Genomic DNA, 27,728 nt, shown 5'->3' with positions numbered 1-27,728 from the left:
GGGATGGATTCAAGCACAAAGCCCTGTACCAAGCTGGTGCTGGGCTCCTCCAAGCTCCTTGACACTGATTGCAGCCTTTCTGGCTGGCTTCCCAACGCACCAAGCATTTTGTTGTGTATACCCATCAGCATGAAATGCTCATCTAAGTTATCTGCAGCAGAGCTCATGTTCCAGTGAGCTAGCACCTGCGCTATCCTTCTCCTGCAGGCCACTCATGTGCAGTGTCTCACCACATGTAGATCTCACTTCTATGCTATCCTCAAAATTATGCAGTGTTCAGTATATGCATTGGTGGCTGCAAGTGTGAAATCCAGTGACATTGCTGTGTTTTCATCATCATTGTCTTTTTCATGTTCCTCCACTGCCTGACCAGGTTGCACTTCTTGGGTATCGGAAAGGAGAAAGGCACAAGGGTAAGGTTGTGGTGAGGGAAATTGAGGAGGAAAGTAAGAGTTTCATGCTTATACCAGCTGCAGTCTGTAAATCAGGAGGTGGGATGTGAGGAGGATTGGGTGGTAGAAACCAATCTTCGATGGCTCCAATGCTTCTGCTGGCCATGACCTTAGCTACATACATCCCAATAAAAGCCAGCATGGTCTCCTCCATGGGGGTCAGGATATGCAGGCCTGCCTGTCCCCCTTCAACTAATTCCTGCTGCCTCTGGTTATGCATCACCGTGTTCTGCAAGAGAAAGGGAAGTTTGCCAGTTAAGTGTCATGCAATCTGTTTGGTTGTTTTGGCTGTTATGGTTGAATAGCTGGCAGTGTATTCAAGCTGTGAGATGTGGGTGTGAGAGGCTTGCAGCAGTGCTAAGCGTGTGAGGGTGTGATGTAGCATACGAATGTCAGTTATGAGCCCTGATTGATAGACATTGTTGGTAGGTGAGTGATGGGGCTGTGGTGAATTGAGCACTGTCTGAGGCTAGCAGTGCAGTTGATAGATATGGCATTTGGAGATGCATTCACTGACCTTGACCGTGCGTGTGAGGCCACTAAACTTCTTGCACGACTGCATCAAGGTCTTCAGGGCTTGACTCCTAGCATTGACCCCCCGTGGCTATCTGATCCCATTACCTTCTAAGCATGTGTCTGGAGGGCCTCCTGTGGATACAGGATATCTCTCCCCCTTTCCACCTCCTCCACCAAGGTCTCCAGCGCAGCATCCAGAAACCTTGGAGCCCGCTTTATCCAGTGTTGTGCCATTCTTGTCTTTCCCAGGTCAGATTCACCTCCCATGGACTGCTAGCACCTGCTCTAGCACAATGCACCCAACCCCCTTGAAGAGATGCAGGCTAGCTTTATGTAGTGCAGACTAGCTTTAATTGGTGCAAGCCTTTCAAGATAGAGGCCCCCTGGTCAGGTGGCCAGCCATTCAACAGTGTGGTTAGTACTGGCTGAACACTGAAATCATTTAAAACAGCAAGCAGCAAGAAGTTGGCATGCTGCCTGCATTGCGGTCAACGGGCACCGGTTAATTGTGCATCGCGATCCTTGCAACTAAGATTTCATGAGCTATCAAATTTAGTCCCCTACATGTTGATGTATCACATTGGGGGTGAATTTCCTCACAGATTCTCCCACTCCACTGCTGTGACATCTTACATGTGCAATCCTTGGAACTGAAGAAAAAAACCTGCTTATAAGAAACTTTGCTCCTATCAAGAACTTAGTAAATAGTCACTTATAAACCACGTCAACCTCTGATTAACAGCTTCTGATGTCAGCAGATCACTCAACTGAATAATAGCCTTGCAATTTGTCTCAAACTTCACTATCCAGATTCTCTGAAAGATAAACTATTTCTCATGGAAATAAAATCTTCATCCAATTTAAAAGGCTCCATTGGAATTTTACGCCCGATGGCTTATTGTGTGCTTAGTTAGCGAATCTCAGCCAGGGCATCAGCAGAGGCACAAGTGGCCACAGCACCATAAGTGGGGAGGAATTAGTTAATGTTTCTGCTACTTGGGTGATGACCAGGTCAGAAGGTTGTGAAGCTCCCCCATAAAAAAGACTTGCATTTATATAGTGCCTTTCGCAGCCATTGGATGTCCCAAAGTGCTTTACAGCCAATGAAATACTTTGAAGTTTAGCCATTGTTGTAATGGTAGCCACCCACCCCCCCACCCCACTCCCTCCAAAACCTGGTTTGGCTTCACCAATTACCTATATAATTGTAGTAAGACTCCTTTACTCTTATAATCCAATTCCTTTATAACAAAAGCCATTTGGCTTTCTAAATGCTTGCTGTACCTGCCTGCTAACGTTTGGTAATTTATGTACAAGGACACCCAGGTCCCTCTGAATGCAAACATTTCCCAGTCTCTCACCATTCAAAAAATATTTTTTTTAATTTTTCCTACTCAAGTGGATAACTTCACACTTCACCACATTGTATTCCCTCTTGCCCACTCACCCAACCCATCTATATGCCTCTACAGCCTCTTTGTGACCTCCATTTTGCTTGCTTTCCCACCTAACTTTGTTTTGTCAGCAAACTTGGATACATCACACTCAGTCCCCTCATTTAAGTCACTAATATAGATTCTAATATAGATTGAGGCCTAACTACTGATCCTTGCAATCCACTGCTAGTTAACCTGAAAATAAACCATTTATTCTTACATGGTTTTCTGTCCATTAACCACTCATCAATGCATGCCAATACGTTACCCCTAATCCTATCAGTCCTAATTTTGTGGAATAACCTCTTGCATGGCACTTTATCAAATGCTTTTTGAAAATCCAAATACTCTACATCCACTGGTTCCCCCTTATCCATCTTACTAGTTACATCCCCAAAAAATTCTAACAGATTTGTCAAACATAATTTCCCTTTCATAAAACCATGTTGACTCTGCTTAATCATACTATGATTTTCACTCACATCACAATGTTTTTTTTAAAAGACTATACCGGGTATTAGCCAATCATTTCTGCCAGGTTTATGTGAAGACAAAGGCAGACTGAAAGGATAGCGCCCTCAAAATGAAAGCTGCCCTGCTCAGCACTGGCTAATAATATTCTTATGGCATGTCTGGACAAAGCACAATGCAGACATGGGGCCCATTACCATGTTGGAAGTAGTGCTTTATACAGATTAGGAGGTATTTTACAGAACAGCCCTACCAGAGTCTCCATAACTTCACACTACAAAGAGGCCTAATAATGGAGAAGATCATCTGGCAAACAAAGCTCAAAGCTGCAGCCAGACGCAGGTACTAATCAGGAGAATGCTGTTGCAGCCAGAAAGACTAATGCACAAACATGCTTATCTAATAACTGACAGCTGTAGCTGAAGTTTCTGCTATTCACACCTCCTCTAGAACCATCTTTTGTTTCTTTACTTGTCCCATTGCTATCTCCTTTTGCCTTGCACCATCACCCCTATTGTCATTTAATCTCTGCTGCCTTTCACCCATCACAGACCTTCCCTTTTGTCCCTATCATGATACTCCCCTTTCTCTGCCTCTGTGCTTGTTTAAAACCTGTTCCACCTCTAACCTCTTCCAGTTCTGATGAACGGTCATCTACCTGAAAAGTTAACTCTGTTTCTCCCTCCACAGATGCTGCCTGGCCTGCTGAGCATTTCCACCATTTCTGTTTTTATTTCAGATTTCCAGCATTTGCAATATTTTCTTCTGTAACCATTTAGATAAATGTCTGAGTTGTCCTTTTAAAGAACCCTGTTGTCCTATGGTCGTAAGAAGGTGGCTCCAAGTACCACCCCCAATACTGTACTTACTCAACTAACATCAAAGCCTACCTTTGTGGTATTGCGACCTTCTTCTGCCCTATAAAAATGAAACTCTGAACAAATTTCAATACAGTGCAACCAATTTCTTATTCCAGTTTGTTCTGTATGAGTGATGTTTTCCCATGGCACTTTTCCTTACTGCTGATGTGTTCAAATTGCAACCCTTAAGCTGTGACTTTGTCTAAGTGATTCTTCAGTGTAAGGTGCTGGCTACCTGCTGGTTTTCAGTGGGAGCCAGTTGGGATTCAGATGGTCCTGAACCTCCTTGTACTATAGTTATAGATGGCCTTGCAATTGATTCATGTTCTTCCCTTGTGATGGTTTGCTGGTCCTACCACTTTCTGTTACATCTATCATGGTGGGGGTGGGGAGACATGGGGGTGGTCTTAAGTCAGCCAGACTCAGCATTGCCTTTTCTAACCAAGCTCTTGTGGTGGTCATTACCTAAGCACAACCCCTTGCCTGTTTGGAAGCAAACCTGAGTTTGAGGAAACTTGTATTTAGTACAATAATGGCATAAATGAACCCAGTTCTGATAAAGGGTCACAGACCTGAAATGTTAACTCTGTTCCTTGTTCCACAAAAGCTGCCAGACCTGTTATTTCCAGCACTTTCAGTTCTTATTTCAGATTTTCAGCATCCGCAGTATTTTGCTTTTATTACCAGGGATAAACCTGTTCTGATGAAAGGTCATGGACCTGAAATCTGTTTCTCTCTCCACAGATGCTGCCTGACCTGAATATTTCCAGCATTTTCTGTTTTTATTTCAGATTTCCAGCATCGACAGTACTTTGCTTTAGTATTACTAGAGACACTGACTTATCAGCTCTTGGAATCTGTAAGCACAAGCCTAGAATCTGGCAGTACAGGGGTGGATCGAAGGATTTAGCATTTTTTGAGGGGGTTTGTGGGTTGTGAGTCTGAGGATTCCAGAACACCGCAGAGGAAGATTCTAGGAAAACTGGGGTAGATCCTGGGATTTTGGATCAATGGGAAGGGTTTCTGGATTCTTTGGGCACTGTGGAGGGAGGTCACAAGGTCTGGGAGCATTAGTGGTAATTCTGGGAACAGAGAACACAGGGAATGAGCGCTATGTGATTGTTAGCAGTGAGAAAAGAAAGTTTAGAAAGGCAGGACTGGAGATGAGAGCATTGGGAGGACCGAAGTATAGCATTAATGGGGGTTATGGGGAGCTAGTAGCACTGGAGGAGAAGCATAATAGTCTTGTGCAGTAGAGTGTATAGCACAATGAGACCCAAAACTGCTGTAGGCCATTTTTCAATTACTATGTGCAATTGCCTATGTCTTTCTGCCCGTCAGGCTCTTCTTCTGACCTATCTCTGCCCCTTTTACACACTCAGTTACTCTCATCACAAGCTTCTTCATTGTCAGCCAGTTCCTACTTTAAAGCATTTAAGAGTAAATTCTCTGCTTCTTAAAATGAATGGGAGTAAAGTCATGCGCTGGACATGCACAATTTCTCGATATGCACTTCTGGCCAAGCTGACCCTTAGGACCAAGCTGATGGTTTATAAGGCCCGTGTTCTCGGCACTTTGCTGTATGGCTGTGAAACATGGGTGACTTACAGCTACCAGGAAAATAAGCTGAATAATTTCCATCTTCACTGTCTGTGGCACATTATTGGTATATCCTGGCAGGACAAAATCACAAATCCGTCAGTCCTCTCAAAGGCAGAGCTCCCAAGTGTGTTGGCACTAATCAAACACAGGCGGCTTTGGTGGATTGGACATGTCCGCATACTCAAGGACCATCTGTATGCTGAGGTAGTCGGGGGCCAGACGACCAGTGGGGTGCCCAAAGCTCCGCTTCAAGAATGCTTACACGAGTGACATGAAGGCCCTAAATGTCGACTATCGCACGTAGAAGTCACTAGCTGGTGAAAAAGGGAAATGGCAATACATCTTGTAGACTGATATGCACTACCACAACAACCAGTTGCTACAGCAGCTTGGCATTAGGTGTCAACGCTGAAAACAACTCCTCACAGCATCACTTGGCAGCTTCACGTGTGGCACTTGTGGCAGAACCTGCCTCTCAATGATTGGCCTTCACAGCCAAAAGCAAAGGTGCACCAAGAGAAGACACTCCACCTACATGGATTGTTTGCCGCATGTCCATCATCTTTTGTAGATGGAAGGATGCCAATCAACTCTTGGCATGTTCGAGGTAAAGGCCTGCTACCCGACCTGAACCCGACGGAACCAGACGACATGTGTCGGGTTCGGGTCGGGTCAGGCACCTTTTCCGGGTCCGGCTTTTGGGCTCGGGTTGGGTCGGGCTGGATACACACGGTAAGTGCTCTGCTGGTAAGTACTGAAATTAAAAAACTTACCTGAGCTGGGAGTCCGGGACGAAACTGAGTCTGTGCAGTGAGCGAGTGACGTCAATATGATGTCATCACGCATGCGCTGCAATTTCCGAGTCGGAAGGTAAGTAAAGGGATGGTCGGGTCGAGTCGGGTTCAGGGCAAAATCGGAGAGACTCGGGCCAGATCGGGCTCGGGTCCGCTTTGGTTCGGGTTGGGTTCTTTTTCCCGACCAAAGCAGGCCTTCAGTTCCAGGAGCATAGAAGTGGAAAAAATAGTGCACTGTTAGTGAGTTTTACTGATTTATAAGTATCTATAAAGCAAAAATTAAATCATTAAATGTTGAATAAGTTCATCATTCATGCAGGTTCCAAGTTTTTGCATAAAGAATACCTTATTCCTTTGTGGCAGACAAAATACATAATGATCAGCACTTCCAGAATCTGGGAAACGATGATCACACTGCATTGATAATCTGCTAATTCTCCTACAGCCTTGTGGCATAGATACAGACAAGAAAAGCAGGAGTGTCTAGATTATTTTTTGTTGTGCACTTGCCTTCTTCCTTCAGCCATACTGTGTCCTTGTTAGTCAATATTCCCCAGGCAGATGCATGATTTACACAACAAGCAATAAGATGAGGAATCAGAGTTGCTGGATATTTTATTTTAGATAAACCATCACTCAAAACAACAATTAAGCCTCTGTTTGTAAAAGTGTCAAAATCTCATTTGATGTTATCAACTTTTTTATCACACACAAAAAAGGCTTTTTTTTTCAGCCACGCAGCCATACTAAATAATATTTCCTGTTGTTGGTGGTTTCTGGAAGCAGAGAAACTAAAAGAAGTGTTCCAGAGTCACAACTGGAAAGTTATACATTTCCCACAGCCTAATCTATGTTTTAATAATGCTAAACTGCCAGGCATGGTTGCAGAAACACTGTTTAAAAGAGAGATCTGCAGATAGGACAATTTTCTGTTAACTGCATTACCTTTCCATAACAGAATCTGTAGGGCATGGTAGACATGAAGGAATGTTGTACCCAGGATCATCTGTGCAACCCATGTCATTACTGTAAGGTATTCCAAAATAGTAATCAAAGCCTGTAACAAACCAGAGTAGTCACCAAAGTTAACCTTACCTTATAATTCTTCAAAAATATTGCTGTCTAGACTTCTTATACATTTATTTTGGTAGTTTTGTATTGAGTGCACATCGAAAAGTATATCCTTGGATTGGTAGCAGCTATAGAAAAACAGAGTTTACATTTCAGGTCAATGACCTATTGTCAACAGCTTCTCTTTCTTTTGTTTTTTTTCTCCACAGATGCTGTCTGACCTGCTGAGTATTTCCAGCATTTTCTATTTTTATTTCAGATTTCTAGTATTGCAGTATTTTGCTTTTGTATCCTTGGATTGCTGTACTTGGCTTAGTCAAAGGTTGAGAACAGGCTGCTGTAAGGAACAGTTTTTTGTGTTTATTTGCATATCATTAAACTTATTGTCTCAGAAATTAGCATTTGCAAACCAGCAATGGGAAGGTTAATAGTAGAAAACTGAATAAGCACAAGGTCAAAAAGACTATGGTTTACCAGAGCTGTCAATACTGGGCTATGCCTAGGTGCTAGGTCTTTAGTCACAAGTCAGTTCCATGTTGCAGATGGCCTAGCATCAAAATCATAAGGCTGAATTTTCGCCATTGTTGAGGGAAACAGGAGCCTGGTCTGTTTTTGGGTCAGAAACCTGCCTCTGGTGGGAAACTGATTAAAGTTTAGATTTTTACGGGGGCATGAGCCCTTAATTGATATGAAGATGGTTTCTGGTTCAGTTAGAGCCAGATAAGGTGGGAATGCAGGTGAGTCAGATGAGGTGTGGGACTCATTTAGACACCCCACGACAGACATCACCGAGGCTACTCGTTGTGCTGAGGGAGAGATCTGCAGTTTGTGCCTAAGCCTTCCACTGCACCAGAGGGAAGATGTCACAGGGGAACTGGAGGCCTGGCACCCGGGGCAGGGCAGGCACTCGCTTCATCGATGCTGACCTAGATCTAATGCTGGAGGCTGTGAGAGAGAGGAGGGAGGTTATCTTCCTGGGGGGTGGCAGAAGGAGGCCACCTCATCATGCAGCAGGGGCACCTCTCTGTTATCTCCCTCCACCTCCAATTCCACCTCCTCTCTTACCTCCTGCTCCTCCACAATGAGCTTTCTCCTTCCAGGGCCTCATTGTCCTGAAGGTGCACACCTCTCTGGAGGGTCATGTTATGGAGAGTGCAGCAGACCACCATAATGACCGAGACCCTTGCAGGACATTCTGGTGCCTGGACCTGACAGTCATCCGCAGAAGCCCAATAGCCTACTCAATGGTTGTCCTGCTGAGCAGATGGCATTGGTTGTATCACCTCTGTGCCTCTGACGGGGGTAGAGAGAGATCAGTAACCATCTATTCAAGGAATTTCCCTTGTCCCCTAGGATCCATCCACACACTTTGGGGGTTGGAGTAAAGATCTGAGGCAGCCTGGACTGGCGGAGGATAAAGGAGTCATGGTAGCTGCCAGGAAAGCAAGTGCACACATGGAGGAAGCTCTTGTTGTGGAAGCCCTTCCTGTTGATGGATCTCACTGGCCTGTCACTGGCTGCCTTGATGGCCACATGGGTACAATTGATGATGCCCTGGACCTGGGGGAATCCAGCGATGGAGGCGAAATCCAATGCTCACTGTCCGTGCGAGGCATTGCTCTGGCAAAGAGGGCATCAGTGACCAGTGTGCAGCCATTTTCGAGATGCCACTAAGGTCCACAGCTGATTCTTGGAAGGAGCCAGAAGTGAAAAGTTCAAAGCTTTGACTTTAATGGTCACTGGCAGGGCATAGCAACCAGTGCTAAGAAGTACAAGGTCTTCGGCGACGAGGGCACAGATGTCTGTGACCATCCGCCTGTAGAGTCGCAATCTCCTGCAACACTGGTTTTTGGTCATCTCCAAGTAGCTCTGTCTTCGGTGGGCAATCCTACAATCCTATGTTAAGGGTAGGCCTCTGTTGCCTTCCTGCCCTTCTTTCCTCTACCGTATCCTCCTGATGCCGGGGTTCTGCCTTTTGTGCAGAGGGTGTTGCCCCCCAATACTACTGGGCCCAAAATCTGACAGTCGTGCCCCCAATCCCAGTGGGAGCCCTCCTTCTGGGCTTGGCAGCCTTGCTCTTCTGCCCCACAATGCCAGGGAGGTGCTGACCCCATTGAAAGCCTGAGCACAGAATGCCGACTCCCCCTGCCACCTCTACAGTGCCAACGGTACCCCTTTACCAACAGCCCAGTCTCCCTTTGCTCTGCTGACTATCTTACGGGGCCGGCTGATGCCCTAGGGCAGCCATGACTGACTCCTCACTCTTCAGCTGCCTGTCTTCAGCTGGTCAGTTTCTGAAGGCACAGATAAGTTGCCTGCTTCTTTAAAAATTAGGACTTCAACCCCTAACAAGCTCTAAACGAGTTTAACTGGACTCAATTGGAAGGAGCAGAATTCCAAGATAGGCAGTGGCATAGTGGTAATGTCACTGGACTAGTAATCCAGAATTACTAGGGGAAATGGGTTTGAAACCCACTACGGCAGATGGCAAAATTCGAATTCAATTAATAAATCTGGAATTTAAAAAAAATAGTCTAATGGTAACCATGAAACCACTGTCAATTGTTGTAAAAACTCACCTGGTTCACTAATGTCCTTTAGGGAAGGAAATCTGCTGTCCTTACCTGGTCTGGCCTACATGTGACTCCAGACCCACAGCAATGTGGTTGATTTTTAAAATGCCCTCTGAAATGGCCTAGAAAGCCACTCAGTTAAAGGGCAATTAGGGATGAGTAATGAACGCTGGCCTAGCCAGCAACGAATAAAAAAGAAATTCCTGTCCCACCCTCCCCCCACCCCAGTGAGTATTGCCAGTGCTGGGATTGCGCCTTGAAAATGTCACGCCAGCGCTGTATTAGCAGGGACCCCCTCCCCACTGCCTCCATTCCCGACTTCGGGGGGCCTTAAAATTCAGCCCATTGTCATAGATTCACAGCCCGTGACTTAATCTGAGTTTATCAGGTTATTAATAATATAACTACTCCAGGTTTTTCAGCCAATCACATATCAGAATTCACCAAGAATGCTTGGCCTCAGACCTGGAAATAATGTGGTACAGAAGCAGCTGGTAAGAAGCCCGACCAAAAACATATTTACCCAAGGTTAAAATAAACTATAGTGGCCTTTTATAATACTTTGATGGCTAAAAAGAATTGACTATCTATTTTGGAATATTACAAAGCACACTGGCAGTGGGAGGTTAATAAACAGCGCTCCCTGCATGTGTTGCAAAAGCATGCATCGAATCCTTCCATTTCCAACATCGCAATGTGAGTGGGTAGTGCTCATGGCCACTTGCAGCACATAGGAAATAAAGCATCTTTCAGCACAGAATAAAAATTGCATTAATATATTTATTTTCTCCCCGATTCTCATCTCTCTTACTTTTGTTTTCCCTTTTTATACAGCCAATCTGACAGTGAGATTTTAAAATGCCACAATCTAATTTCCTCTTGTTTTCACTCACTTCTAGGGAAAGCAAGAGAGTGATACTGAGGTTGGCCTATTGAAGCACCCAAAGTTAAAAGAAAACTATGGGCCAGAAATTCCTGGGTCACTCCAGAGCTCGGTGGCGTGGAACTCTGAGTTGCCATGAACATGGAACCCACCACAAACGATGGGACAAGGTCATTTAAATATTTGAGGCAGACAGTCCACACCTGTGTGGATACAACAGTCAGCCAGAAAATCAGAGTGTCCTGTGTTGTTCTGATGGCAGAGTGTCACGACTTGCATAGACAAAGAGGAAGTGGCAATATTATTTTACTTTTCCTGAAGGAAACTTGCATTAATTTGGTAACTGATCCATATGGTGGAACTGAAAAGAGGCAATGAGATAATCAGATGTCTTCAATGAATAAAATGTGAATGGTGGTACAGTATTTAAATGTTAAACTAACAACTTGTATTTAAATAGATGAAATGTCCCAAGGCATTTCACAGAGGCATGACGAAAAAACTAGTGCCAAGGCAAAGAGGAGTTATAAGGCAGGTGTCCAATGGGGAAATGTTCACCTAATCGATCCAGTGGGAAACTGACATGACTAGATCTGGTACCTGTGTTACACTCCGCCCAATATTATTTTCCACTGAAGTCAATGGGTTAGGTTAAAATCACCCCCAAAATTTTGATCACAGAGGCAGTTTTTAAGGAAGATCTTAAAGGAAAAATAAAAGAGATGGAAGCATTGGTGTCGAATCCCATTCCAGTATGATTTTCACCTTTCCAATCTCTTCCCATCTGTGGATCATAATACAGGCTCAACATTGCCACCATTACCGTGGCGGTCATTTTCAAGAGTGGTCAATAGACAGGGACACGGAGAAATCTCAGGGCACTTGGCCACATCTTCCCGTTTCATTTAAGTGTGGTTAGCAAGCTTCCGGTGAGCAGATCAGGGTCACAATGGGGTCATGGTAACAAATCGTGACAACCAGCTTTCAGAGCAGTTTTGGCAGAGTGCCTCTCCATCACATTTGCCAAATTGCCTCTATGCCACTTAAAAGTAAGAAGTTTCCTTAAGGAAAATCCAGCTATATCGTTTCATTTCTGTATTAATAATAGGGTAGAGATTTTCTTTGCTCATTTAAAAAGAACCAGGTTTTATTCAGCAGCATGCTTGATGAACTAGGGGTGGGCAATAATTGCTGGCTTTGCCAGTGATCGTCACCATTCGAAACTGAATTTTTAAAAAGTTCCAAGCTCCTTACTGGAACTTAGTGGCTGTTTGCCTACTTGTACAAATTTAACATCAGTTAAATTAGATTCAAATTTCCTGGCCTCTGTGTAGCTGCCTCATTAGTCACCATGGCTTCTCATAACACAAGAAAGTTGAATATGATTTAACTGCAAAATTGATTCAAATTTTCCGTGCTCTGTGGAGCTGCTCTATTCGTCACCACCACATCCCAAGAAATTTAAATCAAATCATTTTAATGCATGCACTGCCATTAACAACTTCCTTATTTTAAATGTATTATGTGACTCAGTTCTACGCCCTCTGTGTTGCATGCATGTTGGCACCTAAGCACATTTCCCTAGTGGCTGAAGGCAATCGGCACAATGATGCTTAAACTGTTCCCTTGGATTTTCTTATTGCTTATTCTACATCCTTTGCTAAAAATTATGAAAAGCTATGTTCTGTAATGTGTATGTAAGATAGCTGTTGGCAGCTTGTGTTTGAAATGTAACCAGTTAAATATTATCAATGATTTTTCAAACAAAAAATTGAAGGATATTCTGTAAAACTGCAATGGTAAATACCACAATCATGAGTATTACACAATAATCCATTTACCAGTTTTATTCTTTGAACTTATACAGCATAGAAATTATATAGATCAGTCCTCAAAAACTCTGATTCATACATAATCTCTGACAGAAAGTTCTTTCTTACCGCGAAAATTAGGGTGGTAACTGCCATGATGTCCAAGATGCCATTTACCTGAGTACAAGAAATAAGTGTATATGAAGGTTTTATTTACAAATTTCAAATCCAATATTTGAACTTTGACTACTGAACCATTTCAGTTTTCAATATATGGATATATTTTTGAATAACATATGCAAACAATTACCTATTTTTCGAGATTATTTCAAAATAGAATAGATATATACACAAAAGCGTGAATTAAAACAAAGTGCAGTGGAATTCTTTTATGACAAAATCTTATTTTCCATCACAACATTTCCTACACCAAGTATGAGCTAATTAACCATTGCTGCAATTTTAATGTCAAAACTTAACCTCCCTGCTGTGTTGCAATAATGCCAACTGAGCTTACAACTGCAAAATTCATGACACTGATCCCAAATGAAAGTTTGAATTATAAGCCTGTTCTAAACACTGAATGCTGTAGCTGAGCTGGAATTAATTGTTTTTAAGTTTTAGTTAGAGGATTCATTTATTGTGCAAAAGATTTGTTCACATTTGTGTTATTATTTATTACTGGAGATATCAGTATCTATTCATAATGCACATTCCTCTACTCTACTGGGTCAAAGAGTAAACAGATGGAACACGAGCACCATGATAAACGGCTAGTATCTTATAGAATAAGTGCTAATTCAGTTATATGGCAAGTAAATAGAGACAATGGAACTTTATCACTACATAAAATTATGGTGAGTCTTCCTCCGCTAATGCTACAACTTTTATTATTAGTATCTCCAAGAGTAAAGTTAGGGTGGCACAGTGGTTAGCACCGCAGCCTCACAGCTCCTGCGACCCGGGTTCAATTCTGGGTACTGCCTGTGCGGAGTTTGCAAGTTCTCCCTGTGACCGCGTGGGTTTCCTCCGGGTGCTCCAGTTTCCTCCCACAGCCAAAAGACTTGCAGGTTGATAGGTAAATTGGCCATTATAAATTGCCCCTAGTATAGGTAGGTGGTAGGGGAATATAGGGACAGGTGAGGATGTGGTAGGAATATGGGATTAGTGTAGGATTAGTATAAATGGGTGGTTAATGGTCGGCACAGACTCGGTGGGCCGAAGGGCCTGTTTCAGTGCTGTATCTCTAAATCTAAATCTAATGTTCATTGGGCTGAAATGTACCAGCCCTCTGGAGATGGGCTCGTAAAATGGCGGTGGAAGGCGTCAGGAGGGAAGCCCGATATCTTTCTACTGCCACGAGATATTCCCAGAAGCAATAGCAGCAGCTCAGCTGCCCACCAACCATAGGCGGGCCGCCAATTAATTCAATTAACTGGCCAATTAATCGCCATTCTACCATGACATTGGGATTTTAACCTGTCAGCATGGGCCCAACCCACTGCATGGGGAGACCACCAGGTACATCGAGGTGGCCTCCCAGCGGCTTCCTGGGCGGTGGTGGGGCAGGGGGGAGGTGGGGGGTGCCATCCTCTTTGTCTGTTCCATGTGTCTTGGGACAACCACATGAATAGTAAGTGTCTCTAGGTGCCTGAGCTCTACCTCAGGATTTCTGAGTTTGAGGGGCAACTGGAGTCACTGCGGAGCATCAGGGAGGATGAGAGCTTCCTGGATCCTACATTCCAGCAGGTAGTCACCCCACAGACATTAGAGTCATAGAGAGATACAGTACTGAAACAGGCCCTTCAGCCCACCGAGCTCAGTAGAGTAGATGGGTAGCAATCCAGAAGAATAGGAAGAGTTAGGAAGTGTAGGTACCTTCGGGTGTGTGCTACTTTCAAACTGATACTCAGCTTTGGAGACTGCTGGAAATGACAACACCTTTAAGGAGTGCAGTCCAGACCATGGCACCAATGGCCAAGGGACTGCACAAGAGGAAGCAGCAAAGAGTAGAAATGCAGTCATTATAGGAGATTTCATAGTTAGGAGGACAGACAGTCATTTCTGTAACTGTCATCATGATTTCTGCATGGTATGTTTGCCTCCTGGGTGCCAGGGTAAAGGACATCATGGAGAGGGTGCAGAATATTTTGCAGGGGCAAGGGACTGAGCTAGAAGTTGTGCTACACATCAGTACCAATGACACAGAGAAGGCAGGTATTGAGATCCTATGGTCAGATTTTCAGGAGTTAAGGAGTAAGTTAAAAAGTAGGACCTCGAAGGTACTAATCTCTGGATTACTCCCAACGCCGTGCACTAGCAAGAGTACAAATAGGAAGAGAGCGAGGAACAGTGCACAGCTTGAGGCATGGTGCAGGAGGGAGGGCTTCAGATTCTTGGGACATTGGGGCCAATTCTGGGGCAGGCAGTACCTATTCAAAAGCAATGGGTTGCACCACAACTGGAATGGTACCAACTGGCATAAGGACAAAAAACAATGAGTTGTGGTAAATGGTTGTTTTTCAGACTGGAGGATGGTGGACAGTGGTGTTCACCAAGGGTCAGTACCAGGACAACTATATATATATATAAAACTAAATAATAGAGACATTACGGCATTAAGGAAGGAAGTCATTCAGCCCATTAACTTGAATGTTGGAATACAGAGTAAAATTTCTAAATTTGACAATGATACCAAACTTGGATGTGTAGCCAACAGTCAGGATGATGCCAACAGACAGCAACAGGACATAGATAGGCTAGCAGAATTGGAAGACAAGTAGCAGATGGAATTTTTATTTTTATTTATTTAGAGATACAGCACTGAAACAGGCCCTTTGGCCCACCAAGTCTGTGCCAACCATCAACCACCCATTTATACTAATCCTACACTAATCCCATATCCCTACCACATCCCCAACTGTCCCTATATTCCCCTACCCCCTACCTATACTAGGGGCAATTTATAATGGCCAATTTACCTATCAACCTGCAAGTCTTTGGCTGTGGGAGGAAACCGGAGCACCCGGCGAAAACCCACGCGGTCACAGGGAGAACTTGCAAACTCCGCACAGGCAGTACCCAGAATCGAACCCGGGTCGCTGGAGCTGTGAGGCTGCGGTGCTAACCACTGCACCACCAATTTAATACAGAGAAGTGTGAGGTAAGGCATTTGGCAGAAGGGATAGGAGAGGCAATCTCAAGTTAATGTCACAGTTCTAAAGAGTGTGCAGGGATAGAGGGATCTGGGGCACGCGCATAGATCTTTGAAGGTGGCAAGACATATTGAGAGAGTAATTAGCAAAGCATATGGGATCTTGGGCTTCATAAATAGAGATATTGAGTATAAAAGCAGGGAAGTTATGCTGAATCTTTATAAAGCTCTGGTTAGGCCAGATGCCTATTGCATCCAGTTCTGGTCACCACACTTTAGTAGGAAGGTTGTGAGGGTCCTTGAGAGGGTGCAGAGGAGATTTACCAAAATGGTTCCAGGGATGCGGGATTTTAGTTACAAGGTTAGGTTGGAGAAGGTGGGATTATTCTCCTTGGAGCAAAGGAGATTGAGGGGAGATTTGACAGAGGTGTACAAGATTATGTCAGGCTTAGATAAAGTAGACAGAGAAAAACTGTTGTCATTAACTGATCGCACAAGGACTAGGGGACATAGATTTAAGGTTTTGGGCAAGCAATGCACGGGGGATGTGAGGAAGAACTTTTTTTTACACAGCAAGTGGTAATGACCTGGAACTCACTGCCTGCAAGGGTGGTGGAAGTGGAGATGATGAATGATTTCAAAAGGAAATTGGATGGGCACTTGAGGGAAATAAACTTGCAGGGCTATGGGGATACAGCAGGAGAATGGGACTGACTGAATTGCTCCACAGAAAATTGACATGGACTTGATGGGCTGAATAGCCTCCTTCTGTGCCATAATGACTCTACATATCAGCACCATGCAAATCCTACCCCTAAATCAGTCAGATATGAACATACAGTCAACAATAGTATATCACAATGCTGTCAGTGAATAGAATCATAGAAGGTTTATGGCACAGAAAGAGGCCAGTAAGCCCATTGTGTCTGTGCCAGCTGAAAAACGATCCACCCAGTCTAATCCCACCTTCCAGCATTTGGTCCGTAGCCCTGCAGATTAATTAAATTAAATTCCTTAAGAAATAAAACAATCAGTGCTTTGGAATACACATGAAATCTTTACTTTCTTACTGTAAACAAACTGGACTCAAGCACTTGATAAACAGCTTATTGCTTTGCATTCTGAAAGCCATGTGACCAAATTCCTAAAGTTGTCCCACAGAAAGGAAGATAGTTCTGTTAAAAACAACAGCTGGAAGGTAAAGATGTAATTTATCAGCCATATAGACTAACAAGGTCCGAAATCCTTTCTGGGTCTGTGCTGTTACCTGATCTCAGCTGGGCCACAATGTGAACTTTACAATTGGTTTCAGAGCTTCTGGGTGAGAGAAGGTGAAAGATCCCAGTTTTACTGGAAGTCTGCACTTGTGGACGTTTGTGGATTAATTAAATGCACATTTGGGACATCTTGAGATGTACTCGAAGTATATGCTGCATAATCACCTCATCGTGTATCCCTTTTCAGTGAAGCAAATGGGATACAGAGCTCTTTCTCTTATCTGATTGTGAACAACGTATAGATAACTAATTTAGTTGCACTCAGCAGTACAGCTGTCAAAGTTGCCAGATTTGCTAAGTTCAGTAAGTGGGTAAGACAGTTTTTACTGGATCCGGCTGGGTGGCAGTCTTCGGATTTCAGTAAGAGAGCCAGCCTCAGCATATTGATCTGCATCCTGACATTATGACTTGACATCATGACGTCAGTGGAATATGCGCTGTTTATTGGTCACCCTGCACTTTAAACAGCTAAGTTATCCTTGCCTGGTCACCCTGCACTTTAAACAGCTAAGTTATCCTTGCCTTTGCAGTGTAATTGGTGCATGTGCTTCTGAAGCAGTCTGCAGGTAACCAGAAGGAAGCATTCAATTTCTAATAAAAATGATTGTAAAATAAATCCATGGGCATTTCTAACAGCACAATGACAACCCTTCCTACATGTGCATCAGCGAGATTCACAGTCAAACATGTGGAGACCACGAGATTATGATCATCGCTGGTCTATGTAGAGACCGTCTGCATTTCTTACACAAACATGGGAAAGCAGTGCAATGAGGTCATTCTCCGGCTACCCAGGGCCGACAAAATATCAAAGTATGACAGAGCTCAGGGCAGCACACCCCACATACCTTGGTGCTTAAAACTTTTCCCTCAAATCAAGTAAAACCTACTTTTGTCTTGTGGTTCTGCCATCATTAAGTAAGAGATAACACAATAATCTTAATTAGTAGTAAACAAGAGGTAGAAGGATGGTCATTTGATTGTTTGTGGTAGGAAGAGAGTTTAAACACATCATGTTGTCAATAGGTATTGCTAGTAGTCATTTGCGCAGCGCCTGGCTGTTCTTTGTGCGCGCTTCTGGCTGCTTTAAGTGCTACGGATGTTAACTTGCTGGGGGCTTTCTTGTAGTTCAACAGTGCAATGCGCTTAGCGGCTATGACAGGTTCCAGCTCTTCAAAGTGAGATTGAAACCAGTCTGCATTTCGCTTCATACGTTTGCCATAGGTGGTCATTGCTGAGTCATAGATGGCATCTCTGATGTGGGCCCACTTGGTCTCTGCATCCCCTGTAGGAGTATTTTGAAGGGCTTTTTCAAGTGAATTTAGAAACTTATGTAACCGCTGTGGATGAGAAATTCTGCTTGTGTTGATGCGTGGGCCGCCCTTCTGCTTGGAGTGATGCGGCTTCTTTGGTTTGAGTCTAACCTTGCTGCACACCAGGGAGTGGTCGGTGTCGCAGTCCACACTGTGGAAGCTGCGTGTGATCTGTACACTGTTTAAAGTGGCTCGCCTTGTGGCGATGAGGTCCAGCTGGTGCCAACGACGTGATCTTGGGTGCCTCCAAGAAACCTGGTGGCAGGATTTAGTGTGAAAGAACGAGTTGGTGATGCAGAGGTTATGATAGGTACACAACTCAAGCAGTCTCTGTTCATTCTCATTCATCCTTCCAACGCCATAGCGCCCAAGGCAGGAGGGCCATGAGTCATGGTCGGCTCCAACCCAGGCAACACCTATGCAGTCATATTCAGCTGGCCTCTGACACCGGAAACATCAAAGGAATGTATGCTGGCATTAAGAGAGCTTTTGGGCCAACCATCAAGAATATCGCCTCCCTCAAATCTAAATCAGGGGACACAATCACTGACCAACAAATGGATCGCTGGGTGGAGCACTATCTAGAACTGTACTCCAGGGAAAATGTTGTGATTGAGACCGCCCTCAATGCAGCCCAGTCTCTGCCAGTCATGGATGAGCTGGACATACAGCCAACAAAATCGGAACTCAGTGATGCCACTGATTCTCTAGCCAGTGGAAAAGCCCCTGGGAAGGATGGCATTACCCCTGAAATAATCAAGAGTGCCAAACCTGCTATACTCTCAGCACTGTACAAACTGCTTTGCCTGTGCTGGGACGAGAGAGCAGTACCACAGGACATGCGCGATGCCAATATCATCACCCTCTATAAGAACAAGGGTGACCGCGGTGACTGCAACAACTACCGTGGAATCTTCCTGTTCAGCATAGTGGGGAAAGTCTTCGCTCGAGTCGCTTTAAACAGGCTCCAGAAGCTGGCTGAGCATGTCTACCCTGAGGCACAGTGTGGCTTTCGAGCAGAGAGATCCAGCATTGACATGCTGTTCTTCCTTCGCCAGCTACAGGAGCAATGCCGTGAACAACAGATGTCCCTCTACGTTGCTTTCATTGATCTCACCAAAGCCTTTGACCTCGTCAGCAGACGTGGTCTCTTCAGAATACGAGAAAAGATCAGATGTCCACCAAAGCTACTAAGTATCATCACCTCATTCCATGACAATATGAAAGGCACAATTCAGCATAGTGGCGCCTCATCAGACCCCTTTCCTATCCTGAGTGGCGTGAAACAGGGCTGTTTTCCCGCACCCACACTGTTTGGGATCTTCTCCCTGCTGCTCTCACATTTGTTCAAGTCTTCAGAAGAAGGAATTTTCCTCCACAAAAGATCAGGTGGCAGTTTGTTCAATCTTGCCCGTCTAAGAGCGAAGACCAAAGTACGCAAAGTCCTCATTAGGGAACTCCTCTTTGCTGACGATGCTGCATTAACATCTCACACTGAAGAGTTTCTGCAGAGACTCATCGACAGGATTGTGGCTGCCTGCAACGAATTTGGCCTAACCATCAGCCTCAAGAAAACGATCATCATGGGGCAGGACGTCAGAAATGCTCCATCCATCAATATTGGCGACCGCGCTCTGGAAGTGGTTCAAGAGTTCACCTACCTAGGCTCAACTATCACCAGTAACCTGTCTCTCAATGCAGAAATCAACAAGCGCATGGGAAACTGCGATTTCCAGACTGGCCAAGAGTGTGTGGGAAAATGGCACACTGACACGGAACACAAAAGTCCGAGTGTATCAAGCCTGTGTCCTGGACAACGTATGTCAGCCAAGACAGATGTCTCAATTCATTCCATCTTCACTGCCTCCGGAGAATTCTTGGCATCGGGTGGCAGGACCGTATCTCCAACACAGAAGTCCTCGAGGCGGCCAACATCCCCAGCATATACACCCTACTGAGCCAGCGGCACTTGAGATGGCATGTGAGCCACATGGAAGATGGCAGGATCCCCAAGGACACATTGTGCAGCGAGCTCGTCACTGATATCAGACCCACCGGCTGTCCATGTCTCCGCTTTAAAGACGTCTGCAAACGCGACATGACGTCCTGTGACATTGATCACAAGTCATGGGATCACCAGAGCTGGCGGGCAGCCATAAAGGCGGGGCTAAAGTGTGGCAAGTCAAAGAGACTTAGCTGTTGGCAGGAAAAAAGACAGAAGTGCAAGGGGAGAGCCAACTGTGTAACAGCCCCGACAACCAATTTTATCTGCAGCACCTGTGGAAGAGTCTGTCACTCTAGAATTGGCCTTTATAGCCACTCCAGGTGCTGCTTCACAAACCACTGACCACCTCCAGGCGCTTACCCATTGTCTCTCGAGACAAGGAGGCCAAAGAAGAAGATGTCAATAATCCTGTTAAAGATGGGACAACCATTTCCCAGTTTGTGTAAATTTAAAAGTACGTTTCAGCATGGAAATGGTTTGAATTGTAACCATCAAGCTGAGCTACACCAGGGTACATCATTTTGAAACACTAACATATAAACTGGTGAATGAATAACTTGTTTTCTTAACTCATCAAATGCCAATACTCGAACTTTAGGGGAAACTAATCAGAAATGAATAAAAATGCAATGCTGCTGTCGATCAAAAAACTAGTTATGTGGGGTAGGGCAGAGGCCACAAAGTTAGTTGCTCCAAGAAAGCAAAGAATAAAACAAGAATGAATTGGGAGGTGAAAGAATAAACAAATTTGGCTGCAAGCTGACATGGTACTTTGCTTTACAATGTAGGTGAGGTTAGAGGCCAAATTCCTACTCACAACAGCAAGTGTTCTTCATTTGGCTAAATAAGGAAAAGCACAGGCACTGAAAGTCAGGAAGAATTTACAATTATTCATTAGCACTTTCTGATGAAAGAAGATACAAGATGGTTTACTGGGAGGATTGTTGATTAGCTAACAATGTCATTGCTTGTTGTTAAACCCATAATGTAATTCTAACACTTTCACATGCTAAACTAATATGCAGCAAGTGTTTTGGCCTGCAATATAAATGAAAGCAACTTCTTGCATTATTCCTCTTTAAATTATTTACTGCTGTTACATCTGCAATATCGCAAAAATTGGGGTAGCGTTCCAAATCCAAGGTAAAAATAAGTAACATTTGTCTCTCTCTTCCAGTGCACTTGGCTTTTTATCTGTGGTGATTGTGGGCAAGATGTAACATCCATTAGTGCCACCACTTGCAATTGTACAGAAGAATAGGGGAGTCATTATATAGGGAAGGAAAGAAAGAACTAAAACTGTAAATACCAATTACTGCTGTAGAATAATTGGCTTCCTTTAGAACTTCCGCCAGTGTAGTTTCATTCAGCGGCAGGCCAGCAATTGAGCTTACAGCAAAATTATGGGTAACACCATTTCGTAACCCCAGACGGCCCGTCAATAAAGAAGCCCGAGACGGGGAACAAGTAGAGGCAGCTGAATGGAAATCCTCAAATCTGAAATAAGAAACAAGGAGCAAAACCTAAAATCTATTATAAATATGCTGTCATATAACAAGCTGGAAAACTGGCCTGTACTTTTTTCTTGCTGATACTTCACGATTTTTATAGCTGGTGGTAACTCAGTTCAACAATCAGACACAAAGCAGTGGAATTACTACCCCTTTGATGAAGTGAACCAGAGATTGAGTTTCAGAACCAGAGCTACCAACATTGAGATGTGAGATTTTCAGTCACACATCAGCCACTCACCTGAGCCACTGTCTTGCACAAAATGTGGAACCATGATTCAAAGAGACAAGTTAAAGGCATCACACTAATTGCAGAGAATAGATGACCTGTCCATGCCTTAATTCTATTCCTACTGATGTAGCCGCTTCAAGTTTTTAATGCTCTTCAGGAAAGGGCATGCAAAATGCTACTCTCAGGATGGCCACACGAAGCCATTCTACCAGCTCCCTCCAAATTCTCCACCCGTGGCGGAACGGTCAAAGGGACAAATGCTGCCTGCAGCTGATCCACCTTAGGACATAGCCGTTATGAGATTAGAGTCACCTCAAAATTAAGCAGCTGCTACAGCAATGCAACAGCCAGCCTTCACCTGCCATTCAGGTAGCATCTCTGAGAAGCATAAGAATGGGTTTAAGAACTCATATATCACACAGTGGCACCAAGGTGAAAAGAAACAGTAGGCACATATGCATTATATGTTATTCAATTAGAATTATGGTGACACTAAAGTTGATGTTAAGTGCAGACATTGCTTTTGGGAAGGTTTGGAAATGGCTGTCATGTGGCTTCAGTGGGAGATGTGTGAATTAATGTGCACAGAGGTTTTGTACATGATAGCATACTTGTGGTGGGAAACAGCAGCTAACTAGGATTATTGCAATTCAAATGCATCAACGGAGGTGAGGTCAGGGTCAAAAGGGTTCAACTAATGTACTTTGAGGGCAGGAGCCCCCATAAGTTGGTGGTACAGGTGGTTTGGAGGGACGTGGCAGAGGCAGTGGAACCTCCACCACCCCAAGAACTGCCACACCATGCAGAAAGAGGTTCAATGACCTCTCAAGGGCAGTTAAGGTAAGTCAAGGCTCAGTTGCCAATTCAAATCCTCTGCTACTGATACCTTGCCTTCACATACCTCTTTATCTATTGTACAATTTCTCTGTCAGTACCTAGGTAACTCTCTTATGCAAAGGGAAACTCTGCAAACCCTCGAACACCATCTTTTCTTAAAACCACTTTGTCAACATATTCTTGTGCAAAAGCTATTTCTTTTTTGCAGTTAGGTCTAAGATACTTTATAGAAGCAGAATAGGAGAACCTTACACTGCATCTAACCATGGTCTTGGAGAGGGCTTACAGCTGACAATGAGTGTCTAAAATATAGTGTCCCATTTCCCAGCATTAACATGTCTCACATTGAGAACAACCCTCTCAATGACATGCATTAAAATTCACACTAATAAGACCTAAAACAGCATTAATTTCCAACATAAACCCAAAACATTACATATTATAAAGAGACACTTAAGATATCTACTGTGGTCTATTACTCTAACCATTTTGGCTGCAACATTATTCTTACCAAATATCTGCAAATAAGACTTTCTGATAGTATAATCACTGCAACAGAATGTACAGAGAAAAGTAGGAATCATATCAAATATCTCTGAGTTACGGAAAAACAATTGCGTTGTCAAAAGCTCTCCTTACTAAAGACAATACACAAATTAGAGATTACATGAGGTTAAGAGTTGAAAATTAGTAAAAAATAAATTAAAAAATCAGGAAGAATGTAAGATCAAATTGTTTCTTCGCAAATGGTACAAATATTATTATACCTCATTCCCTCCTTAGCCATCTTGTCCAGATTTGGTGTCTCCTTGGTCAATGGCCAGTTTGCACCAAGATCACCCCATCCAATGTCATCAGCCAGGATTATGATAAAGTTTGGCTTTCCTGAATTGGCACCGTGAACTGTTTTGAAGTCAATGTTGTAATAAAGAAATCCACTGATGAGTGCTGCAGTGAAGAAGATCATCGTGGAGAATACTTCCATTTTCTTAGAAATCTAGGTCAAGTCATCTGGTATTGCCTAAACTTCTTTGCCATCGAATCACAATCACCTCTTTGCTGTAACAATGCCAACATTTTCAGAATTAAATTTTCACAATAGTCAAACACATTTGTTTAAGCATGATTAAAATTTCAGCACAGAAGACTCATTCAACATCAAAGCTATTTACTCTAATACAAATTTTCCACTCTCCTTTAAGTGACTATCTAATTCTCTCCTAAATGCCGTAACTGACTCAGTTTGAATAACCACATGTGGTAATCCATTCAATATTCTAATAAACTTCTATGTAAAAGCATTTCTTCTAATCCCCTCCGTTTATGCTTCTAGTACTAATCCAAATTTATGTCTTCCTCGTTACCAATTCACTAACAGTGACATGATCCTTTTCACTAATTATTCTCTCAAACCCTTTCAACATTCCCTCTCAGTCTTCCCTATTCCAGCGAATACAACAATATAATTTTTCAAATCAATGATCATAACTATAACCTCTCATGCCTGGTAATATTTTAGTGAATCTACATTCCAACCATTCCATGGCTCCAAATTCTTTCAAAATGCAGTACCCAAAAAATGTACACAACACTTCAACTGGAGAGGGTACAGAGGAGATTTACCAGGATGCTGCCTGGTCTGGAGGGCATTAGCTATGAGCAGAGGTTGGAAAAACTCGGATTGTTTTCACTGGAACGATGGAGGTGGAGGGGCGACATGATAGAGGTTTACAAAGTTATGAGCGGCATGGACAGAGTGGATAGTCAGAAGCTTTTTCCCAGGGTGGAAGAGTCAGTTACTAGGGGACATAGGTTTAAGGTGCGAGGGGCAAAGTTTAGAGGGGATGTGTGAGGCAAGTTTTTTACACAGAGGGTGGTGAGTGCCTGGAACCTGCTGCCAGGGGAGGTGGTGGAAGCAGATACGATAGCGACGTTTAAGAGACATCTTGACAAATATAGGAATAGGAAGGGAATAGAGGGATATGGGCCCCGGAGGTGCAGAAGGTGTTAGTTTAGGCAGGCATCAAGATCGGCGCAGGCTTGGAGGGCCGAATGGCCTGTTCCTGTGCTGTTCTTTGAAGCCGAACCACATGTCTTTCACTGATTAATTATCATCTTCTTGATTATATATTTAATTCCTCCATATATAAAAGCACATTTATCCTTTTTCTACCTGCAATCCTGCTTTTAAGGATTTGTGTAATTGCATCCTAGATCGCTCTGTTCCCTAATCCATTCCATTTAGCTATGTACAAATCGTTTAAGCATGTGGAAAAAAGGCCCTGATACAGATATTTGGATATACCACTACTTAAATCCATGTACTCTCTTTTTGTTATTCTTCAGTCACCTTCTATCCATGTGCCCTTTAAGCATCGAACCTGCTCTTGTAGTCACAGTATTTATATTGCTGGCCCAGTTAAGTTTCTGGTCAATGGTGACCCCAGGATATACATGGTGGGAGATTGAACAACGGTATTGCCGTTGAACATCAAGACGCTCACTATTGGAGATGGTCAGTGCCTGGAACTTGCATGGCACGAATTTTGTTAGACACTTGGGTCGACTCAGTGTTCCATCTCTTACAGGCAGGAGCCTATCTGCAATATGCTAATCGCCAAGTTTTGAGGTACCTATGGGCAGAATGTGCAATGCACACATCACCTGTTGGTACCAGATGTTGAGTGGTCTAACCAGCAGTTCTTAAAGGGACCATGGCAGGCCTTTCAGAAAAAGGTGTTCTTTTTTTAATTGAAAAATTTTATTGAGGCCTGGGAGATTATGTATATTCCTCCTGGCCACCACAAAATCATTCAGCTTCTGCCGACTTGTTCGCAAATCCCAACTCCAGAGATGCCTCCCTCACTGCAGCTAAAGCATCCAGCTTGGCTCAATCTCTCAGCCACTGGAATTTGGACCCTGCTGATCGGTGAACTTTCAGTAAGAAAATGAAGCTGGGCCTTCTAAATGGCTCCTTCTGTTGCCCACCTACACTCAAATTTGATTTCCTATCCCACAAGTCTTTTGCTCGAAGCTGCACAATACTCAGAAACCACAATACAAGGTGAACATGCGTTCACTTGTTGAGAACTATGGGAGTACTTTTATACCAAAACTATAGGGCATATTTTCTAAAGGAACAGTGTTATGAATGGAACATATCTTTCATCAGCTTGTAATAGCACTGATGACTCCTCTGCATTAATTTATGCATGTTTATTGATGGTAACTGTTGTTTGCTTAACTTATTTTAAATAGTACATTGTGATATTGAGTGGCTTAACCCTGCTCAGGAAGTAGTAATGATGTTCTTATGAACTGATATGCTCACCAACTGTGTTGGTCCTTGATTGATTTTAGTTATGCCACCAGAGCTTTTACCTGGTGAGGGAGAAGGCACAGGATGCTCCAGCCTTTTGGAGTGTAATATGATCCATGTGTGGGATGCTTCTATGCCAACCAGCTGTTGGTAGTGGGCTTGGAAATGGGCCAGCTTTCAAAGAATTAGTGATTCAGGCAGTACATAATTTTCTCGGAATGAACTGATTTGGGAAAGGGGAGTCCTTCTCCTGCCAGCTCAGTCTGCATTAAATTTTAGCTGTCGGATTAAGACAGTTCTGTGCATCAATGCATCCACATCCAGTGTTATTGCACGATAGTACACAAGGCCCTTATCTCCTGTTTTCCAACATGATGTGGTCTCAATTTCAGCTGGGAAAATTAATGAAGAAAGGTTATGGAATATAGTGGAAAGAGGGAGGAAATGTGTGCACAAACGAGCCAAGTTTATAACATCCCCTGGCAGTTGTTTATATGGAAAAGGCCTAGGAACAGGTTCCCTCCTCATCAGTGTGCGCATGGGTGGTTGGTGCCTGCTAGCAGCAGGTCAGGAATCAGATTGTTTCAGCAGCGGGCCTTGCCCTGACTGTTTAGCTCAGCATTAGCATCCCGCTTCCGGGTTTCCTGACCACTTACAGTGTGGGTGTGATGGTGACCCGCACCTGTTGATGGAAGGATCTCCATTTAAAGGGACCCTGGCAGGAGTCAAAGTAGCTGCATCCAACATTGTTTCTGAAGGTTACAGGAAGAAGAAAGATGGAAGCAAGGGATAAGAAGGTTGCACATCATCGCCCCCCCCTCCCCCCCCAACAAGGTTCTCTGACTCTTCCCTGGAGGTGATGCTGGAGATGGTGAGGACACAAAGAGATGTGATCTTTCCTGCAGACAGAAGAAAGAGGCCAGCCACCCAAACTAAACAGGCGTGTCTAGAAGTCTCTGAGATAGTCAGCAGCAAGAGTGTAGTCCCGAGAACATGGATATAGTATCACAGGAGGTTCAGTGACCTCATAAGGGCAGGAAAGGTGAGTGGCATACCACTTTCAGATGTCAACCCCACTCTCTGACTTCCCAGCATTCTCTTCCACATCACTCCTCAGACAAACACACTCCATTCATTCCTCTCTCAAGACACCTTTTCACATCCCCTTCTGGACACCCAACCTCGCACTTACCGTCATCTTAATGCCATCTCACATCCCTCCCTCTCCGTCACCCTCCACAACTGTTACCATTCCATCCTCTCCACACATTCCAATTCTCAATCACTGCAGAAGAGAGTACACAACTCCAGGGAGAGGCAGAGAACCAGGGTGAGGCCCTACAGTCAGAGCAATCCTGACTATGCAGAGGAGGAAGCACTGAAGATCGGTACAGTCATTGGCATTGGTGATGGAGAGATGGGGTCTCCCACAGGCCTGACAACAGAATTATATATCACATTGCCACTTGGCACATAACGGTTACTTACGTTGAGTTGATGTCACCACTAGCTCCAGCAGTTCAAAACTGGGCATCCATGACGCGCTGTGGGCCATCAGTAGTAGAATTGTATTCCAACACAATCTGTAACCTTATGGCCCAGCATATCTCT

General features: G+C 43.9%; 1 protein-coding gene across 2 annotated transcripts in view; it reads right to left on the bottom strand.

Moving 5' to 3' along the window:
* The window catches only part of arsg (arylsulfatase G), a 120,721-nt gene that overhangs the window by 68,648 nt on the left and 24,345 nt on the right, over nt 1–27,728 (bottom strand). For both annotated transcript variants that reach the window (XM_068058250.1, XM_068058251.1), the window contains exons 3-6: nt 23,566–23,857; nt 21,528–21,715; nt 12,599–12,646; nt 7,077–7,188 (exon numbers count right to left, since the gene is read on the bottom strand). In XM_068058250.1, coding sequence (XP_067914351.1) covers nt 7,077–7,188; nt 12,599–12,646; nt 21,528–21,715; nt 23,566–23,783 — 566 coding nt within the window. In that variant the 5' untranslated portion in view covers nt 23,784–23,857. The remainder of the gene's footprint in view (nt 1–7,076; nt 7,189–12,598; nt 12,647–21,527; nt 21,716–23,565; nt 23,858–27,728) is intronic.

This window comes from Heterodontus francisci, chromosome 26 (assembly GCF_036365525.1).
Source record: "Heterodontus francisci isolate sHetFra1 chromosome 26, sHetFra1.hap1, whole genome shotgun sequence".
In the NCBI taxonomy this organism is placed as follows: Eukaryota; Metazoa; Chordata; class Chondrichthyes; order Heterodontiformes; family Heterodontidae; genus Heterodontus; species Heterodontus francisci.
This window is presented reverse-complemented; position numbering and strand designations above follow the sequence as displayed.